This window comes from Leuciscus leuciscus (assembly GCF_965113295.1).
Source record: "Leuciscus leuciscus genome assembly, chromosome: 16".
Taxonomy (NCBI): Eukaryota; Metazoa; Chordata; class Actinopteri; order Cypriniformes; family Leuciscidae; genus Leuciscus; species Leuciscus leuciscus.
The window spans coordinates 19,247,487-19,267,420 of record NC_138740.1 but is presented as its reverse complement, the minus strand read 5'-3'; the positions used below and the strand labels follow the sequence as shown (position 1 = coordinate 19,267,420).

Genomic DNA, 19,934 nt, shown 5'->3' with positions numbered 1-19,934 from the left:
AATATGTTCTCAGTTCTAACAAATCTATCTTTTGGTTTTTTGAAGTTGACCACTGAGTAGTAGGCCACATATAGAAGTGAAACTGTAAAAAAAAGTCTGCTTGCACATTTAAGAAAAGCTGAGAAGGTGTCATGTGCATCTTGACTTCCGTGTAAAGGGAAACAATGTAAGAAGAGAGATGAGGTAGTCTGGAGCATTGCTTTCAGGGACAGTCAAACCTTTCAATCATGACTGAACTTCACAGCTGGTTCTTTACATCCTGGATTATTTGTTATCTGACGAGTGAGTTTCACATTTATATTGAGATGTGCTTACAATCAGTAATTTGTGGCAAAGAGTAAAATGTAATATATACATATTTTTATAAAAAAAAAATTTTTATATTTTAAAATATTATGTTTTATGTAGTATTTAATTGTGTAGTAACCCTTAAGATTATTTATTTATTTTATGATCTAAATTTCTAATTCAAGGTTATTTAAATAAAGTCACTGTCTTTCTTTTAGTTTGTAAATGCAGCGACGTCATCGTACAGAGTTTCGAGGGTGAGAGAGTCATTTTGCCATGCAAGTATGACAGCAAATACCATGGAAAATGTGAAATATGCTGGATACGAGGAGACATTCCCTCAATGGGTTGTGGTGATGAAATTATTGGAAGCGATGGGGATAAAGTGGTGAGGAAAATATCTTCCAGATATCTGCTGGAGGGAAAAATATCGCATGGAGACGTGTCTCTGACAATCCTTAACATAGAAAAAAGAGACTCTGGCAAATATGGATGCCGCATACATGTTCCTGGATGGTTTAATGACGAGATGTATTACGTTTATTTGATTGTTGATGACGGTAAGCAAAGACATAATGCCTACTCACTACAAATGTTGTTTTGTTTTTTGGTTTGTTTTGGTTTGGGGTCTGTAAGATTTTTTTAAATAAAGGAATAAAAGTAAAAAAGTAAATTTTTTTATATTTAAAAGATATTTAATTGTTACAAAAAATATTGCTAACAAATGCTGTCAAAAAAATTGAGCGGCAAATGATTTCTGAAGGATCACACTGTAAAAATATATGATCAATAAGTTATGACAACATATGTTTTTACATTGCTTTAACTCATCAAAATAAGTTAAGCAATTTTCTACTTTTTTCTAAATTACAAGATTCAACTCACTTTTTAAAGTCAGTTTAATGTAATTTAAGTTGAAATGACTTAAACGTCCAAGTTGATTGTATTAAAAAAATGTAAGGAAGCAACTTTTTTTTTACACTGAACACTAATGATAATCCGGCTTTGAAGGAATAAAACTTATTTTAAATATATTAAAATTAATTTAAAATAAAATAAAACCATTCATTTTAAATTGTAATATTTCACAATATTACTGTTTTTACAGTATAAATGTCTCGTTGAGCATAAGGGACTTCTTAGAAAATCTTACTCACTCCAAACTTTTGAATGGTAGTGCAGATTTAAAACCCCTAAAAAATAAAAAATAATACTTTTGTTGATATTTTAAAAAGTAGTACAGTTTTGCATTGAAATACACTTTCTTCAAAGCACTTATTCCAACAACATGGGAAACTACATCCCTGTCGAGCAGCACATCTGAGCATGAAATCACAGGAGTATTCACCACTGTCATGACAGAGGGTACTTGTGTGTGTTTCTATGTGAATATCTATGAATTTATACTGTCTTTGTGAATCTGTGATGGCTGAATCATGAAAACATACCAGACAAAACCAAATATTACTGATAATCAAGTCTGAAAAAGTAAGTATTTTTGGTGATGGTGACGAGTTTGCCATTATTTTCCATCATTCAGTCATCACAGATGAGATCAGTTCTGTGTAAAGTCAGTGCTTTCAGCAGTTTTCTGATAGCTCGTGCTCATGTGAGAATTTGAACATTAAAAAAGGAAAATTCTACATCCTGTTTCAAAGCACCTGGTCCGACCACACAAGAGCCTTTGGTAACCACTAGTTCTGGGCTTATAACCCCTGAATCACACACCACTGAAACATCAGGAGGTATTATGATTTTAACCCTGGCAGTGAATCTATAATGACTGAAGCAAAAATTTTAATTTACAATAAAAAACGTTTCATTATCTATAATTTATCATTGCTAATAATGAACAAGTGGGGAGATTTTGGCGCTTGCATATTTGACAAATATTTAGTCATTAAAGATCTCTGCTTTATTTAAAGACATTTAAATTGTTAGTGTAGAAACATTATGTGACATTATCCCTTTTTTTTTATTAGACAGGAATAAAACACAAGAGACTTCTTCATTCGTCAGTTCTTCAAATGCTCCCGAGAGCAGCACAACTGGACTGTGGAACTCCAGCACAACATCCGGTATAACACAGATGATGATCTGTGCTCTTTTTAATTGTTTTGTATTGCAACATATTGTATTTGCAAATATGCTGATTGTGTTTTTCATTATAAAGCAGAAACCTCAGATAAGTTTCCTAATTCGTCCTCTGTGGAACACAAAGAGAGTGTGAGTATTTCACCATAACAGGAAGCCTTATGTTTTATGGTTTGAAACAATGATGACTTGATATCCTAATACTGATTTGTTCTTAAAGGTAAATGCATCTGCAGTTATTGTGCCTATTCTCCTGTTACTGTTGGCTTTGGTAGTCATTGCTGGCTTTCTGTTATGTGAGTCCAAACTGGCACTTCACACTTTAAAATTGAACTGCAAAACTCGTTGCGTTTATTTATCAAATGAAATTGTCGTTTTCTATTTTCAGGGAAGCAAAAGAAGAAAACCAGAGCTGCGTTAGACATGTAAGTCACTCCTTCAAGTGCTATTTATGCTTAAATTAGAATGATTAAAAACATTAATTCCAAATTATATTGATTAAAAACAGATGTTTAAAACAATAGACTGAAATAGGAATTTACAGTTTGCATTATTCTGACCAAATGCTAAAATGTTCCCACTTTACACAATAGTGTTCACAAGTTTGGGGTCAGTAAGATTTTTTTTATACTTTTATTCAGCAAGGACCCATTAAACCAATTAAAAGTGGCAGTAGACACGTTTACATTGTTACAAAAACATTTCATGTAATGACAAATACAATTTTGAATAAATGCTGTTCTTTTAAACTTATTCATAAAAGTATCCTGGGGGAAGTATCCTGGGGGAAGTAAGATTTTAAGCAGAACAACTGTTTTCAATATTGATAATAATAAAAAAAAAATCTTGAGACCCAAATCAGCATATTAGAATGCTTTCTGAAATATCATGTGACACTTGAAGACTGCATTTTAAAATATATTCAAACATAAAAACAGTTATTTTAATTTGTAATAATATTTCATAATATTACTGTTTTTGACCAATTAAATGAAGCCTTGGTGAACATGATGGTGATTTAACTTCTTTCAGAAACTTCAAAGACTTTTGTACGGTAGTCTATCTTAATTATTTAGGCATTACTATTGTGCATGTTATAAATAAAAAAATTAATGATATGAAGAATGCAACACATACATTCAGCATCAAAGAAAGAATATCCCTCCATTAGGTCACATTTTATGTTTGTATTGAGGCCTGATCATATAATGGGCATCGCTAGTCATTATGCAAGATGTTTCTTATCATTTTTTTCTCCCTCAGAACCCTGAACTCCGATAACTCTGTCATCTACAGTAACACTGGCAGCACTGTGGGCCTGTACAACAGAGAGATGGCTACGGAAAACATCTATCAAATACAAACTGAAAATGAATATGAACAGTGGCATTAATATCTTAGCAAATTCACATTTACTATCACGTTTAAGTTGATCAGTGTGGAGTATGTTTTCTGTTGTATTGTTTGTAATAATGTGACAGCTATTGCTGATCAGAGAAATCATTTCTCTGGACTATCTTTTCTCTGACTTCTAGAGGCTAACACTATATCATTATTAAAACTAATCTGATATTAAATTTTAAATGATTAATTTACCACAAATGTATTTTGGTGCTGTACTTTTCTCATATCCTTCATATTACCAGGCTACAAGAGCTAGAAGTGCCAATGTGGTTTCAGAAAGATCATACAACTTAATTCAATAGAAACTAGGCCTATATTGTAAAGAAGGTCATGAAAATGTTCTGTTGTCTCATATTCATATTTGAATATCTCAATTCATATTACCCCTCCAAACTGGTTCACAACTCTTATAACAAATAAGCCACACCTATAACTTCCTTCCTCCATAACAACTAAAAACAAACTCACACTTCTGAGTAATGAATGTTGTACAGGTATTCTCGCAGTGCGTGTACACAATGAGGAAGATAGTTGTAACATCATTTTGGAATAAGCGGATTATATGTGCTTGCTTATTTTTGTATTATTTTTATTATAATAAAATTTAAAAACCATCTCGGTTACGAATATAATCCTGGTTCCCTGAAAAGAGAACGAGACGCTGCGCCAGAATGTTGACGATATGGGAAAGTAGCCCTTGAGAAGCACTTGAGATCCTGGGGTAAATTCAATCTCCAGGCTATTGAACCCAATGAAGGTGTGCGGAGAGGACCAGCCAGTTACGTCACAAACATCTTGAAAAGAAACCTCTGACAACAATGTCTTAAAATGTTAGTTCACCCAAAAATGAAAATTCTTTCAGTAATTACTCACCCTCATGTTGTTCCAAGACTTTCGTTCATCTTCAGAACACAATTTAAGATATTTCTGATGAAATCTGAGAGCTGTCTCACTCCTTCTATGTAATTTAATTCTGCCGGCCCAGAAAAGTTTGTAAAAACATCGTTAAAATAGTCCAAGTGACTAAAGTGGCTCAACCTTAAGTTTATCAAGCAACAAGAATACTTATTGTGCGCAAAAAAAAAAAAAAAATATATATATATATAGATATATATATATATATATATCGACTTTATTCAGCTATTTATTTTCTTAGTGTGGGTCTCTGACGTCAGCCAACATTTGTATGTGGGGCCCATATGGGTATAAAATGGGCTGCAAAATGGGCCCCATGTAGGATTGTCCGCGGGTTCCATAATGGCCCCATGTTAATTGCCCAGATTAATTTCATGTAGGATTGCACTTGGTACTAGGTGGGACCTAAGTGGGCAACATGCACAAGACCCATCTCGGTCCCAGCTTTAACCCAGTCGACATTATATGTGGGGCCCATGTGGGTTTGAAATGGGCTGAAAAATGGGCTCTGTATGGGATTGTCCACGGGTTCCATAATGGCCCCATGCCAACTGGCCACATGGATTTCATATAGGATGGCACTTATTAAAAGGTGGGCCCAAACTGGGCTATATGCACAAGACCCATCTTGGTCCCAGCTTTAGATTTTTTGTGGGTACTACAAGGTTAGTGGGTTTGTCCACGGGTTCCATGTTGGCCCTAACAACTTACTCATTTAGGTTTTATGCAGGATTTCACAGGGCTTTAGGTGGGGCCCAACTAGGAATCATATGCATGTGGCCCTAGGGATCATCTGGGTTCCATCTAAATGAGTGGCAATACCACACAAACAAGTTTTAAAGCATTAGAGCACACAGTGAGATTGAAATATTTTCAAATTTCAATTTTATTGAAATTACCCATCATATTATGCTATATTCTGAAATTCTAGAGACAATATTTAAAGAAGCAGATTTATGTCAGATTAAAGAGTATTTCTTTAAAGTTATTTACCTAATTGTTAAAATACATAGTTACTTTTAACCTGTATTTGACCCAGTTTTTACTGAAAGCTTTGAGCATTTGAACAGGAAATAAATTGGGGACAGTTAGAAGAAGCAGCAACAGCTTACACTGCAGACAGTCATGTGTGCACTCTGGACACTGTCCTCCTCCATCTCTTGTCCCAGACTATTTTGAGAGTTCCCTCTCAGTTTCTTGCCAGTTGATCTGTGCAGTCTTCTTAAGAGCCTCTGCAAAACAAATTAGTTTTTTTTAGAGATTATGATTTTAGAGAAATCATGTTACTTACACATGTCACAATACCTTATGAAAGAATAACAACTTTTACTCAGGATAAAAAACAAAAACAGCATTAAACTTCAATTGGAATGGTCATGGTATTGGAATGTCACTGGAAGGGCATTTGGGAAATCAGAATTACTGTTTATTTATTCAGACTATTCCGGTTTAATTTTGTATTAATAAAACCAGTTTATAAAGTATGAATATGCGATGTGTTTGAAAGCACCAATTCATTCATTGATACAAGTTAACCATTAAAAAGAATTATAAACAAAAATAATAATAATAATAATACATTATTTGTCTCAAGACTTTTTTGTCATTTTAATATTAGATAGTTTCTCACAATCAGATTCTCAGCCCATGATAGAATGGGCCGACAAAATGATTTATAATTTAAGTAGTTTAATTATTTTTTATTGCTAATGATTTATGATTTCTTTTAAAGTAAAAATATAAAAATATAATTATTTGTGTCTTTGGAAAATAATTGAGATGATCACAGATGTGGATGATTCTTAAATTTCCAGGATGATTTCTTGCAAAAGTTGATTTACTCTATTTTGATTGCTACTGTAGACAGTGTTTAAATCTGAACTATAAACTTTTATCTCAGTACTTCTGTGATCATTTGAATTATGAGCTGATGTTGTTGTAATATTATATAAGAATAAAATAAATGACTGTTGTGTCAATCAAAAATTACCTTCCCACTCATCATTCTGTGAAGTGGTGCAGGACAACGTTGTCCAAGTTCAACAAGTGCTTGTTTCGGACTCTCATCTGCTGATGCCTTGTTTTTGGCATCTGGGCATAATTTTTTTATGGCTTGATTAATATAAGCAGCACGGCAAAGCTTTGTGTGCTCCTCGTCTCCTAATAAGGATCTGAAGGATCTGAAATAGGTAAATATAAGTCTGCTTTTTAAAACAACGGAGGATGGTTAGTTTGTGACAACAGCAGGAAACTGCATATTCGTGCAGTGCGTGCACATCAAAAGATTAAATCAGATTTGAAGCTTGTGACTTATAAATGCACATCAACCCGATGACATAGCATTCATGTAAAAACTATGTTCAGTTTCATCAATCAGAATGATTTCATGTAAATGTGGGTACTGACAGCGCCAACGCAGATATAAATGTTCACTGTGATCTTACTTGACAAAGGTTTAAGACAAATCGGTGTCTTTAGGAAAATATTGCGTGGGTATTTGAATCGAGATTAAAATCTTTCAACAATTGCAGCTCTAATTTCTGATAATATACAGTATGTGGCTCTGTATATTTCTGTAGAGAAACATTACACTTAATTCAGAATCCTATTAAACTACAGATAGTATTACAGTAGAGTAGTTTACAAAAATGAAAATTAGCACATGATTTACTCACCCTCAAGCCATCCTAGGTGTATATGACTTTTTCTTTCATACGAATACAATCGGAGTTATATTAATAAACACATTGACACTTCCAAGCTTCATAATGGCAGTGGATTGCAACCATTGCAACCATCAGATTGAAGCTCAAAAAAGTGCATCCGTCCATTATATAAGAACTCTACGCTGCTCCGGGGGGTTAATAAAGGCTTTCTGGAGCAAAGCCTGAGTTTGTGTACGAAGAATATTCATATTTAAAACTTTATAAAGTAAAATAACTAGCTTCCGAGCAAACAAACATACAGATTTCACTTAAGGGTAAAGCGCAACTTATGCAAGTAATGTGACGTACTGCTGATATTTACGCTACGCCATGATGCACTACGCTATTTCTGAAGTCACAAGTTGTGTAAGTTGCACTTTATACGCATGTGGACTGCGTATGGCCGTTTGGCCGGAAGCTAGTTATTTTACTTTATAAAGTTTTAAATATGGATATTTTTCTTACTCAAATTCATGGCATGAACTGATGTGCCCCTTTCAGTAATCAGAACCCTAACCCTATCCCCAATATTCAAAATCTCTAGAATTACATTGTCACTAACCGACTGACCAGAAAACTCTGGAGTATCTCAATTGAATAAGAGCATATGGCTGTTGCTAGGGGTTTGATTTCTTCTACCCATCTCTAAGCCATTATAATTCCATTATTTTTATAGATTTTGATAGACAGAATTTGATAGCTTCTGTAACCCGTTCTTCATAGGCAAACTGATTCTAGAAACATTTGTGAAAGAATAGGTCGCTTTCAGGAGCTCAGTGAATTCAAGTGTGGTACCAGGTTTCGACCTGTGTAATAAGTCCATTTGTCCCAGGTACTACCTTGGGCCCATGTAGGCAGCCTATATAGGACTGATTGTGTTTGCCCATGTCTGACCCATATGTTTTGGCCAAGTGGGCCCCATATGTATTTCCCCATTCAGAACCCATATATAGATTACCTATGTGGCTACCACCTTGGGCCCATGTAGGCAGCCTATATAGGACTGACTGTGTTTGCCCATGTCTGACCCATATGCTTTATCAAAGTGGGCACCATATTTTTTCCACATTCATAACCCATATAGAGATTACCTATGTGGCTACCATTTCCCATTAGTGACCCAACTAGGACCCACATAGGGAGCCCACCTGTTTTTGCCCATGTGGGACCTAGTTAGCTGATCCGAGTGGGCCCCAGATAAGATGCCCATTTTGGGACCATACCCACTTGGTACCCACATAGCCCAAGCATAAACCATGTGGGGCCCACATATACATGTTGGCTGGTACGTGAGTTCACGAGAGCGCCACGAAGCACGCAAGTAAAACAATGGACAGAAAATGTATCCTTTTAAAGAGAAAAGCTCTGATTGGAGGATTTAAAGCTTTACATCAGGCAAACGCAAAATGAAAACAGTTAACAGTTTAACAGTTGTTAAAACAGTCTGTAAAATTTAGTCTCCTCTTTTTATTCAACTAAAACAAAGGTTTTGGTCATTTTTTATTTGTCTCGTCTTTTTTTTCTTGGGCCTGCCAGCACAAAAGTTGATGGTGTATCACAAGCGCGCACACTTTGGCAGCCGAAATCCGAAATCACGAGTAGGTAGTACTTTTTTTGAATAAGTAATTACTCCACGACCGCTAAAAAAGTAAGTTCTATATAATATGAGTGTGAGTAGTTTATGAATGTAATCTGGACTTAAAGTCGCAATGTTGTCATTATCATGTGACCTACCAGCATCAGCTTCACTACTATTCACTAATCCTCTCCTGTGGCCTCATGGGATAGTAAAGTGTCAATCGTATGCACTTCAGAATTTCTCTTTTATGAGTAGGCAACTGTGAATTTGGACAAACTTCTTTTGTCACAGTGTTTTTCGCCTACCTAAAGAAGTATGCGATTTCGGATGCAGCCTTGGTAGGCTATGAGGCCAGAGATATTCTGTAAGGACATTGTTCTATTAGCCTAATGAATAATGAGCTATCCAGTTGCAACATCACAAAATCATTATATTTTACAATTTACTGTAAGTATCCTAGCCTACTATTCTATATAAATACCCGAACAGTCTTCTAGCTGTTCCAGCTGAATATTCTCTCATACTGTCCATGTTTGTTCTATAATTCAGCCAGTTCCTCAAGTCTGATGAAGAATAAGCTGGTTAACTTACAGTAATCCGCCAGCTGTGACTGCATGAACACTTTGTGCCACTTTGTTTACCAACAATAGCAAACACACGTGCCATCATGGACATGGCGTGTGCTGTGTGCAGGCCCACCGACTCATTCATGGAGCCTGTTTACAAGCAACATTAGATATCCAGATAAATCTCCATCACACAATGGCCCTATTCTTTGCTGCACGACCCCACCTCCAGATGAGGACTGCAGATGGGTCAGTGGCCCTGTCCTTCTTGGAGATGTCACAGGCGCAGAGCTGGAGAACACAGTCACTCTTTCACATGTCCTCCTCTGCATATCCCTGGTGCCGCCCAGCACAAGGCAGTGTTGCCTAAACACCACACTGGAATGGCTGCTCCTCCCCAGTTATCAGTCCTTCGCTGGATCCTCCTCCTCACCATTTCAGGCAAGAAACTATAAAATTATAAAATTATGTAAGGCATGATAATGTTTTGTGAGAGATTTAACTTATAACAGAAGTAATCTAAAACAACTGAAAATGATAGATAGATAGATAGATAGATAGATAGATAGATAGATAGATAGATAGATAGATAGATAGATAGATAGATAGATAGATAGATAGATAGATAGATAGATAGATAGATAGATTTATATATTATTAATAGATTATGATAGATAGAAGTTTATGTGTAGTTTATTTTTGGTTGATGCTGAAAACAAACAAAAAATTGCTAATGAGGTTCCGTGGTCTAAAGATGGTAGGATATTTTTACTAAGACAAGACAAAAATATTCATGATTTTTTTTTTTACTAATTCAATATATAAAACTGTGAATCAACATTCCAATCTAAAGGAACTTTCATAGTTTGGTTTTACACTTTTTTTTTTTTTTTTTACGTTTTTAAAAATATTTCATTATATACACTAGTCCAGTGGTTCTCAACCAGGGGCCCGGGGTCCAATACAAGCTTCCAAGGGGGTTCAAGATGACTTCAAATAATTTCACAAGCCTGCCTGCCCATCCAGTCTTAATAGTTAATGGTAAATGAACTTGGCTTGTTGTCCTCAATGGAGGCTCGAACCCGAGGCTCGGTTCGAGCTCAACCCACTTATGAAGGTACACTAGAGGCACAGTGAGAGAAATATAAGGGGAGATGGAGAGGTGGAGGGATACCGGAAGAATTGTCACTGGGATGTCGCAATGACTGCTGCTTAAATATGCTCAGAATGATGATTGACAGGACTGAATGATTAGGTTCCTCGCAAACCTATCGTTTGGAAGTTATTTTAGAATATGACAAAACAACCACTAAAACAACAAAAAATCAAGATATTTCTTAATATTTGGTTATTTTTATAATGAATGTACATCCTTCTTCTACTTGTGCCAAACTCTAAATATATTATTGGGTAGAAATTGTGAGTTTGTTGTGGACCATGGACGTCAAACGCCATGGCTTGAAGTCAAAGAGGTTGAGATCCACTGCACTAATACAATGTATCTACATTCGTATCTAAAGGAACCTTTAAAATGTTGCTTATTTTTGTACCGTGCAGTTGACAGGTGCCCCGTGTTGGCGTTTCACGTGACGGAGGGCAGCACGGTGATTTTGCCATGTCATTATTCAGTGAAGCACCATGGCCTCAGCCATGTCTGCTGGGGACGGGATTGTGGAACGTTCTGGTGCAATGACATCATCGTCCAAACTGATGAGTACGGCGTCATCTCCAAAGTCTCCGACAGGTACAGGCTCATTGGAGACGTTCTGTCAGGACAAATGGACCTCGGGATCCAAAGAATACAGAGAGCAGACAGTGGCACATACTGCTGTAGAGTGGACATAGAAGGATATTTCAATGATAAGAAGGTGTCCTACACACTGAGGGTCATGAAAGGCAAGTCATACAGATGCTTTAAATTTGGACAACATTTGGAGAGCTTCATATTTGAATAAATCGTCATGTGTGTTAATTTTTGAAGCCCCAACGACTGTGCCTCCAACAACCACGACCCCGATGACTACAGAACAGGACACACAGACAGGTGAGGGGCATTTTTAAGGCAAGACACTACAGATGAACTGGGTAGTTATTTTAACAAATGTATTGTATTAAAAGTATGTGGAATTTTACGTGCAAATATGCAAATGAGGCATTATGTATTTAAATATGCACTAGTTTGCATAAATCTCCAGAATGGAAATATGAGCATTAGATGAAGCCAGGCTCAAAATCTGTTGGCATAATAAAGGTTGTGACAGAGGTGATTTTGGACTTTTTATCACTCCATAAATCAGAAAATACTGTCAACAGCAAGAACAAAAATATCACCATATTTTTAGGAATCAATTGTTATAGAAATCATGATGAACAAACCCCTCTGTACAAACCTTCAGAATATAGATAGGAAAACAAACAATGGAATTGCCTGTGACTTGCCTTAAAAAATAATTTCTGCCGACTGACTAATTCCTTTATACTTGATTTGCACAGTAAGTGTCGTGCAAGTTTTTCCTTAGACAAACCACAATATATGATGCATCACCGGTTGCATTTCAGTTATTATTTCTACTTATGCACAAACTTAACAGAGACCACATAGTGCAGCAACTCAAATGTCACAGACCCTTGTGGGTAGAGATAATGTTTCTCACGCGTCAACTGGCATTAGCAGCAAAAGCAATTTCCTGTGTTTCACTCTGAATTTCATAGTGTCATCACTGTCAGATCAGTCCAGAGGAGCAGATTCATCATTCTCTGACATTTCCTGGCAGAATGTCACTCATGTGCATTCTGGGGCTATGGTGAGTTACCGGTGCTCAAACACAGTATATGAAACATGAACATATTTTTATGGTACTCCCTCTATACACAATTATCTATCTATACACAAAAGGTTTGGAGACAGATTTTTTTTTAAATAAATGAATACTTTTATTGAGCAAGGATGCATTAAATCGATCAAAATTGACAGTAAAGATATTTATTGTAACAGTGGCTATAATGATGCGCACAATGAAGAAGCTGAAGACAAAAGAGCCTTTAATTAATAAATTCACAATGTAAAACTCAGGAAATCGCAGGAGAATAAACCCAATCGCATTAACTAAGACATTGTCAATACCAGACAGGGAACAGCTGTGATGAACTAATTAACAACCTAGTTGACTAACTAGGGAACTGAGGAAAACGGGAACACAGAAACAAAACAGAAACTGTCACAGTACGCCCCCCCCCCCCCCCCAACCCCCCAACCCCCCCCACCGGAAAGGCGCATCCTCGTGCTGACAACAGTCCAAATGTGGGTGGAGGGAGGGAGGGTGGGGGCCTTGGAGGTGGACGAGAGGCTGGTGAAGGGCAGGAAACAAGAGGAGGTGGTGGTGGGTGAAACCAGGATGGCGATGACATGGGAGGAGCCAGGATCAAGAGTAGCCATGCAGTGACCCAGAACACAGCCAGGTCGATAGCCCACAGCGGAGTAGCCAGAGGGATGACTGAGGCAACATCGATGGCTCTGGAGACCGAGGCGGAGCCTCAGCAACGAGCGTTCGAGGAGGAGCCAGAGGACTGAGGCGAAGCCGGTGGGACTGAGGAATAAGATGGAGCCACAGAGAAGGCGGAGCCGTAAGGAGTGGAGAGACGGAGCACAGCGGGCGGCTCGGAAGTTCGTGGCGCAGTCAGAGCGACATCTGACCAAGGCGTAGCCAGAGGGACGAGGGAGCCCGGTGGAGCCGTAAGGACAATGGTCTCTCGTGGAGCCGAGGGAGCCAAGGCGAAGCCCGAAGTGGAGTGATGGGATCAGTGGCTGGAAGTGGAGCCAGGGGATCCTCTTGGCTGGGCGGAGCTGGAGACCTGAAGACCCAAGGCAGATCCACACAAAAGAGTGCCGTTAGAGGAGGAGTCGAGGGGCTGAAGGGAACCAGCAGAGAAGCAGCTGATGGACTGGCTGATTTGGGAAGAGGAGACGGGAGAGAGAGGCTGGCTGGGAACTCTGGAGACACAGAAGACTTCGTTCTGGACAGGACCAGCGGGAACAAGAGACATAGGGAAATATCCTCTTCCAAATCCTCAAGTAATAATGCAGAGGTCAGACTCTCCGGGCGTCAGACTCTCTCAAATGCTCCGGGGCAATGGTTTGCTCAGTCCTCTTAACTGGCTCCTGCATCACGGCAGGCTTGGACTCCCTGTCTGCAGTGAACGCCGATCTGTTATTCAGCACCCACTCCACAAACGCGGTGAAGTTACCCCGAGGACCAACATCGGGCAGGCATGCTTTGGTATTTGGTAAAGGGAGCAGTCCAGAAAATGTGTGTAGCATGCCAGTTGTAGGAATCCTCGGGTGTTGGATTTCTGCTCTTGCTCCTGGCAGAGCAGCAGGACAGCTGGTAAGTCCATGACTACTCTGTTTGAGGGTCTGGTATTCTGTAATGGTGGTGGCTATAATTATGCACACAACAAAGGAGATGAAAACAAAAGAGCCTTTAATGAATAAATCCACAATGGAAAACTTGCAGTAGAATAAATAAATAACTATTTATAAGCAGTAATTAGGAGTTTATTTATGTAAAAGTTGTAGTTAATAGTTGGACCCTAAACTAAAGTGTGACCAAAAAAATCTTACAATCCCCAAATAGTATTAAGAAATTTTATGAAAATATAAATAGATATAAAGAGAAGGGTGGAAGTATAACATTTAAAAAGTGTTTGAGGAACTGAGACTGTTTTATGACAGCTGTTTTTTAGCTGAATTGTAACCTTAAAATGATGAGACCCTTGTGAATTTGTGATTCAAAGATGGAAGAGCCGATCTCTCGGATCACACTACAGATAAACATCCCGGTGCTGTCTCTGTCTCTCAGTCTGCTACTGCTCCTCTTGGGCGCACTGGTCTTTTTGACCTTCAAACGTACGTATGGTTATGAATCTACTGGAAATTTGTTTAATGACATTTCTATAATAAATAAGTTAAGTTGCAATGTTTCTGAGCTGAAAGGAAATATGTATATTCTGATTCAGGTGGTCTTTATGGGAAGGCATTTAACAGTGGGTGGTAAGTGTGATTCATGTGATTCACTTCGAGAATACTATGATGCTCTTTGATATGCTGTGTAATAACAATGATTGCTGTGTTTTGAACCTCAGTTTCTCAAAGGAGCCCCGACACATTATATATGAAATACGCACCAGAAGACCAGTGGAGGAGAACATCTACACCCTGGAATAGGAAACAAAAACCACCTGATTCTCATACACAGACATTCACACATCCTGCAAGTCTTTAATATAGTTCAGTTTTTGATTTAAGAAAGGGATTGCTCACTCAAAAATGTGTTGAACTGGTGATGTCATTCTAAAAATGTGTATTTTGTAAGAAGATAATGACAAACTTTTCATTTTTGTGTGGAGTATCCCTTTGAGTTTGAAAACTCCTGTAAAATTGTAAAAAGAAAATATATGTCTTCACATTTTTTCTTTCCTTTACATAAAACATTTCATTAAAAAAAAAAAAAATCTGGAATTTTTACTATTGATTCATTTGTTTGTTGGCTGTTGTCGCATTAGATTTAAACATACTGACTTTGCTCACATCGCAACTTCCTCTCCAAAAATGTATATTTTTAATCTCTTTTTTGGGAGGGTGGGGGTTTGGGTGCTGGAGAGTTTGACCTTTTTACATTTGTGGTGAAAAAATTGCTTATAAATCCCGCCATATTTTATTGCCACGTATTGGATTCAATCTTTATCAACTTGTTTTCTTTCAATGAGGACAGGTTTGTTTAACAAATTTATCGTATATTGCCTCATTGGTCTGAGCTTATGCACCTCAGTTTTTTCCACTCAAACACTGAGGTGCATAAGCTTAGACCAATGAGGCCTATACGATCAGTCAAAAAGAAAAAGAAATTCAAAACATGTGCTAATTAAAAGAAGTCAAGTTGGCAAAAATATTTTATCCAATACTTGGCGATAATATAGCATTAAGAGAGATTTACAAGCAATTTAAAAGGCCGGTCATTTTTGAACGGGAACACCAAATTTGGTAGCCTAAAGCATTTTCAACAGCACAATTGTATTCAAGTAATTGTATTCAAGTAAACTGCTCTTTCAACCTCTGTGCCACAGCATTAAGTCATGATCTGCAGTGTAAGAGCATTTTTCACCACATGATGGCAGACTTTCTTCAATTTCCGTTATAACTGCTTTTAGTCACTTTTTATACACTCAAAAAAAAAAGTAAGCATTTTTTCAAGTAGTAAAATTCCTAAAACTAATTCAATTGAATAATCCTTACATATTATTCATATTATGAATTATGAATTAACATTTAAAAAAAACCTAGATCTTAATAAAACATTTTGCTTGGAATGCCAGCTGAAACTCTTTGACCTAATAGCCTATATTTAGGCTACTTTAAGTACCCCTGATACTTTAAGTTAGTAAGTTAGGTCAATGATAAAATTGCCAATAATAATAATATAAAGTTCACGGTTCTCTGATGGTTAATGGTCACATGACATTCAGGTAAACTCTTTTTTTTTAAACAAGTGTTTTATTTAGATTGTTTTTATTTAGAAATTAGTTATGATTTAACTAAATGATTTAAAACAAGATCATCCTTTTCAAATCAATGCGATAAACAAGCTAGGTCAAAAGTAATCTAAAAGTAGTCCGATTATATTACCCTAAATATGTAATGTTATGGATTACGTTAGCCTACTAACACATTTTTTTGTCATGTAATTTGGATTTAGTAACTGCCATCATTTCTGAAACAGGCTGGAAGGGGAATGTGCTCTGGTTTTCATGGTCTTGTGCCCTCATGTGGCTGAGAGAGAAAAATACAACCACTTCCCACTGGCCACTTCAAGTAAATAGTTAGTTGACCTAGTAGTTTCATGTTTTGGTTTCAAACACTAAAACATAAAACATGACCATAATCCCAAACTGGCTATCATTATATTTTTGTAATAGGCCTAGTTGTTGGGTAAATCCGTTCTGGAATACATTCAGGTCAACTTTGAGGTGCCTCAAAAAGTATTAGGACAGTTCACACACTTAAAATGTATGTCATTGCATTATCTGCAAACACATTCTCAGTTTTCTCAGAAACTAGCTAAGCTATTCATTCTTGCAATTACTTTTAACCAACTGGTGAATTTGTAAAGTCAAGATCACACACGGTGTCCTATTAAGTCCTATTGAGGTGTCTACATTTGTAGTGCATCAATTTACATCAGATTAAAACGTAATGGCGAAATATTTTGGGAGCCACTCTGCACAAATGAAACATCTGTCTTTATACTTTCTTGCTACAAAAAAAAAAAATATATATATATATTAAAAGTGAAGTGCTCTATGAGAATGTAAAATCTGTAAAGTGTAATAATAACATTAAGCCTAAAGATAACAAAAACAATAATACAATATTTATTTATCATACATTTTGAATCACACAAAGATTAATAAATTAAAAAAGCTAAAAAAATATAACATTTTAGAAAGTGATATTCGGATGGGGATATTTGTTTTTAATGACCCTATACATTTTCCTAGGCCGGACATCACTATAGGCCACCACTGTATGTTATGTATCATATGCATGTTTAATGCAATCTTAATACCTAAATATTTTACAAACACAGACGTCAACCAAAAAGCTAAACATATAAATTACTCTTCCCTGATAGCACACGTACATCACGGAGACGTCTATTTGATGTGCGTGTTTAAATCTGGAAGACCTATCTTTTTTAAAAATGTTTTGCTCATCTGCAATACGTCTATAGGACATTTCCTGTCAGATGTCAAATATACGTTTAGAAAATGTCTTTAAGATGTTTATGATTTAGAATGTTTGTAAAACTGACGTCTTAAAGACGTCTATCAGATGTTAGAAAACAGCAGATGCTTTCCAGATGAAGTGATCTTTAACAGACATCTTGCAGACGTACGTGTCAATCAAGACCTCAACTGTCGCCACATCATAGAGCTGCTGGACTGGCAGGACCATCTCGACCAATACATCATGGTCTAAGAGCACCTCGTGCCCTGCATGCACATGCACAGTTTTTTGGAGCATCATGGCGGCCTCTTCAGGGAGGAGTTGGCGCGTAATTTCATGTGGCAGGTGATTGACGTTGCTGGTCTACTGTTCCCGGGGGGTCTTCCACCGGGACATCAAGATGCCAAACCTCCTGGTCAACACAGAGGTCAAATTGATCGATTTCGGCTGTGGGACCTCCTGAAAAGTTCGTCCTCCAAAACCTACTCTGGTATGTATTATCTTTCAAATATATTAGTTAGGAAGTTAAACTCAAATGACCTGTTACACCATGTCATAATCAGATGGGACATAGAGAGATATTAACAATGCACCAACAACATTCTCAGCATAATATTCTTTTTGTTGACTAAAATTAAATGCCATTTCAGTCAGAGTAAAGTGAGAAAACATGCAGGGGTAAAGCAAATTTAGACTTGTGACAAACTCTTTCCTCCAGGAACAGCAAGGTACTGTCCTCCAGAGTACTTCGAGAAGGGTGAGTACCATGGGAAGCATGTAATGTTGTGGTCACAGTGTTTGCTGCTGTTTGCCATGATCACCAGCCGGTTCACAGACAGCAGTGATATAAATTTGATGGATGCTAATGTCTGGTTCCAGCCAGGCTTTTCAGATGGTGAGAATTTCATTACAACAAAGAAAGATAATGGAACTCTTAAACACGCAAAACAGAGATAACAGTGGCTTTATAAAAAAAAATTCTTATGGATAATGCAGGAATCTCCCCATTTTTACAGCTTATACAACAAGTGTAAAATTGAATGTAATAATCAGACATCTCTCGATCTTTCTGCACAGAATTCTTATTCGGGGTTGCCTGAAGAGCAAGCCAGAGCAGAGGCTTCTTCTGGAGCAGATGCTATTCCAGGACTGGTTCAAGGTACTGAGGTACGTAAGAGAAGCTAAATGATTTTGAAGATATATTGACATTTTCTTGTTTTAGTTTTTTGGGGCTTTTTGTTGGTTGGGATTGATTATCTGAATATAGACATCAGCTTCCTAACCTGCTGCATCGTCATATAGGCAATCCTTATACACTGCACAGATGTCAAGTTGTATTTTTATGCCTTATGAAATATGTAAAAAAAATTCTAATGTTTCAGGTCCCCCTGTAGGTTATGAAGAGGGTCAGCCTTGCATCCGGCGGGCTGACATGGGTGGCCCCTCCGTTCCTCCAGCCTTAGCGTCTTGCGGGGCTGGCTGGCCTCGGTTGCGTCTGGCGCCTTGGCTTGAGGCGGTAGATTTAGCGTCTTGTGGAACTACTTGCCTAGATTAGTTACGTTTGTTGGGTACTGCACCACAGTCACCCACAGCTTTCCAGAGCTCCCTGTCAAGTTCCTCGCACTGCCACACCACAGGTTCCTGCTATTGCCACCCGTGTCCCAGAGATCCGTGTCACGGCTGCATCAGAGGTTTCAGCTCACTTTCTCAGCTGCTTTGGGCCCAGAAATCCTGTCACAGCCACTCCAGAAATGCCAGTGAAGGTCGTTATAAAGGTTCCCTTAACTGCTGCTCGAGAACCTGCTGAGGACCCGCAGAGAACCCTGACTTGAAAGTCCCAGGACACCCTTTTCACAGCTTCACTGGCCTCAGAAGTCCCTCACACTGTTGCTCCAAAGGTTCCACGGGCAACTGTGTCCCAAAGATCCTGTCAGGTCCGCTCCAGAAATCAAGGCCGCCATAAAGGTTCCTGACATTGCTGCTCCAGATCCTTCTGAGGTCACAGACGTCAGAGTCACAGGCAACAAAGAGGTTACTTGCGTACCTTTTCAGAGCTGTCCTGCTGCTGTAACCCTAGAACCTGCAACGGTTCCACAGCTCTGTGTCATAGCAGCCCCAGGTAAACAGCTTCCCAGGCGGTTCCTGACATGATACCCATCCAGAGCTGGTGTCTAATGCTGCTCCAGTCACAGAGCTCCTCTCTCAACCTCCCTGGTCACAGATTCCTGCTAAAGCTGCTCTGGTTCAAGACGTTTTTGACTTGACTGCATCAAAAAATCCTTTCACAGCCCCAGTGTTTCCTGTCACTGGTGCGATTGCTCCATGAATATACACCTGTGTGCAACTTCAAACCACAATGTTTGTGCAAATAAACACATAATGTGTTATTTTATCAGGAAAACATATAATAATCTGTAACTATTAACTATTCCTATTATGCTTCAATCCTACAGAGGTTAATTATCTCATTTTACCAGTTTCACCAGGTAAGTAACATCTAAAAGAGGAGTTATACTATGTAGACCTCCTTTTACTATTCAAAGCTCAAAGTATGAGCATGTGATAACAGTCAAATGGCAAAATTTGTGTAAAACAGGATT

The 19,934-nt window shown here is 37.8% G+C and overlaps 2 protein-coding genes and 1 long non-coding RNA gene across 8 annotated transcripts; 2 read left to right on the top strand and 1 right to left on the bottom strand.

Annotated features, from left to right (window-relative positions):
- The first annotated feature begins 126 nt into the window (after window positions 1–126).
- havcr1 (hepatitis A virus cellular receptor 1) lies at window positions 127–3,984 on the top strand. Of its 6 annotated transcripts, none has more exons than XM_082141000.1 (9): window positions 127–282; window positions 507–848; window positions 1,561–1,653; window positions 1,947–2,033; window positions 2,271–2,366; window positions 2,465–2,514; window positions 2,603–2,678; window positions 2,771–2,807; window positions 3,646–3,984. In XM_082141000.1, exons 1-9 carry the CDS (start codon window positions 228–230, stop codon window positions 3,773–3,775), a joined length of 966 nt encoding a protein of 321 aa, XP_081997126.1. In that variant the 5' UTR covers window positions 127–227; the 3' UTR covers window positions 3,776–3,984. The 6 variants fall into 6 exon arrangements, with proteins under 6 accessions (XP_081997126.1, XP_081997127.1, XP_081997130.1 ...); XM_082141001.1 differs by having other exon boundaries at window positions 128–282; window positions 2,462–2,514; window positions 2,771–2,802; window positions 3,647–3,984; XM_082140999.1 differs by having other exon boundaries at window positions 131–282; window positions 2,462–2,514.
- LOC309477678 lies at window positions 3,831–7,055 on the bottom strand. The gene is made up of 2 exons (XR_014198689.1): window positions 6,692–7,055; window positions 3,831–5,933 (listed from the first exon to the last, which is right to left on the bottom strand). It is a non-coding gene; the product is annotated as an uncharacterized lncRNA (long non-coding RNA).
- A 1,473-nt stretch (window positions 7,056–8,528) lies between these two features.
- Window positions 8,529–15,082, top strand: timd4 (T cell immunoglobulin and mucin domain containing 4). Its single transcript, XM_082140713.1, has 7 exons — window positions 8,529–9,992; window positions 11,109–11,447; window positions 11,533–11,595; window positions 12,264–12,355; window positions 14,346–14,457; window positions 14,568–14,601; window positions 14,694–15,082. Exons 1-7 carry the CDS (start codon window positions 9,797–9,799, stop codon window positions 14,773–14,775), a joined length of 918 nt encoding a protein of 305 aa, XP_081996839.1. The 5' UTR covers window positions 8,529–9,796; the 3' UTR covers window positions 14,776–15,082.
- Window positions 15,083–19,934: the final 4,852 nt, after the last annotated feature.

What these genes read in the sequence shown, in the direction of transcription:
- havcr1 (XM_082140999.1), top strand. Translation starts at nt 228, where the DNA reads ATGACTGAACTTCACAGCTGGTTCTTTACATCCTGGATTATTTGTTAT. An exon ending in TTATTTGATTGTTGATGACG is followed by an intron (nt 849 to 1,560) that starts GTAAGCAAAGAC and finishes CTTTCTTCAAAG; the next exon opens with CACTTATTCCAACAACATGG. An exon ending in CACCACTGTCATGACAGAGG is followed by an intron (nt 1,654 to 1,946) that starts GTACTTGTGTGT and finishes CCTGTTTCAAAG; the next exon opens with CACCTGGTCCGACCACACAA.
- timd4 (XM_082140713.1), top strand. Translation starts at nt 9,797, where the DNA reads ATGGGTCAGTGGCCCTGTCCTTCTTGGAGATGTCACAGGCGCAGAGCT. An exon ending in CACACTGAGGGTCATGAAAG is followed by an intron (nt 11,448 to 11,532) that starts GCAAGTCATACA and finishes TAATTTTTGAAG; the next exon opens with CCCCAACGACTGTGCCTCCA. An exon ending in GGTCTTTTTGACCTTCAAAC is followed by an intron (nt 14,458 to 14,567) that starts GTACGTATGGTT and finishes ATTCTGATTCAG; the next exon opens with GTGGTCTTTATGGGAAGGCA.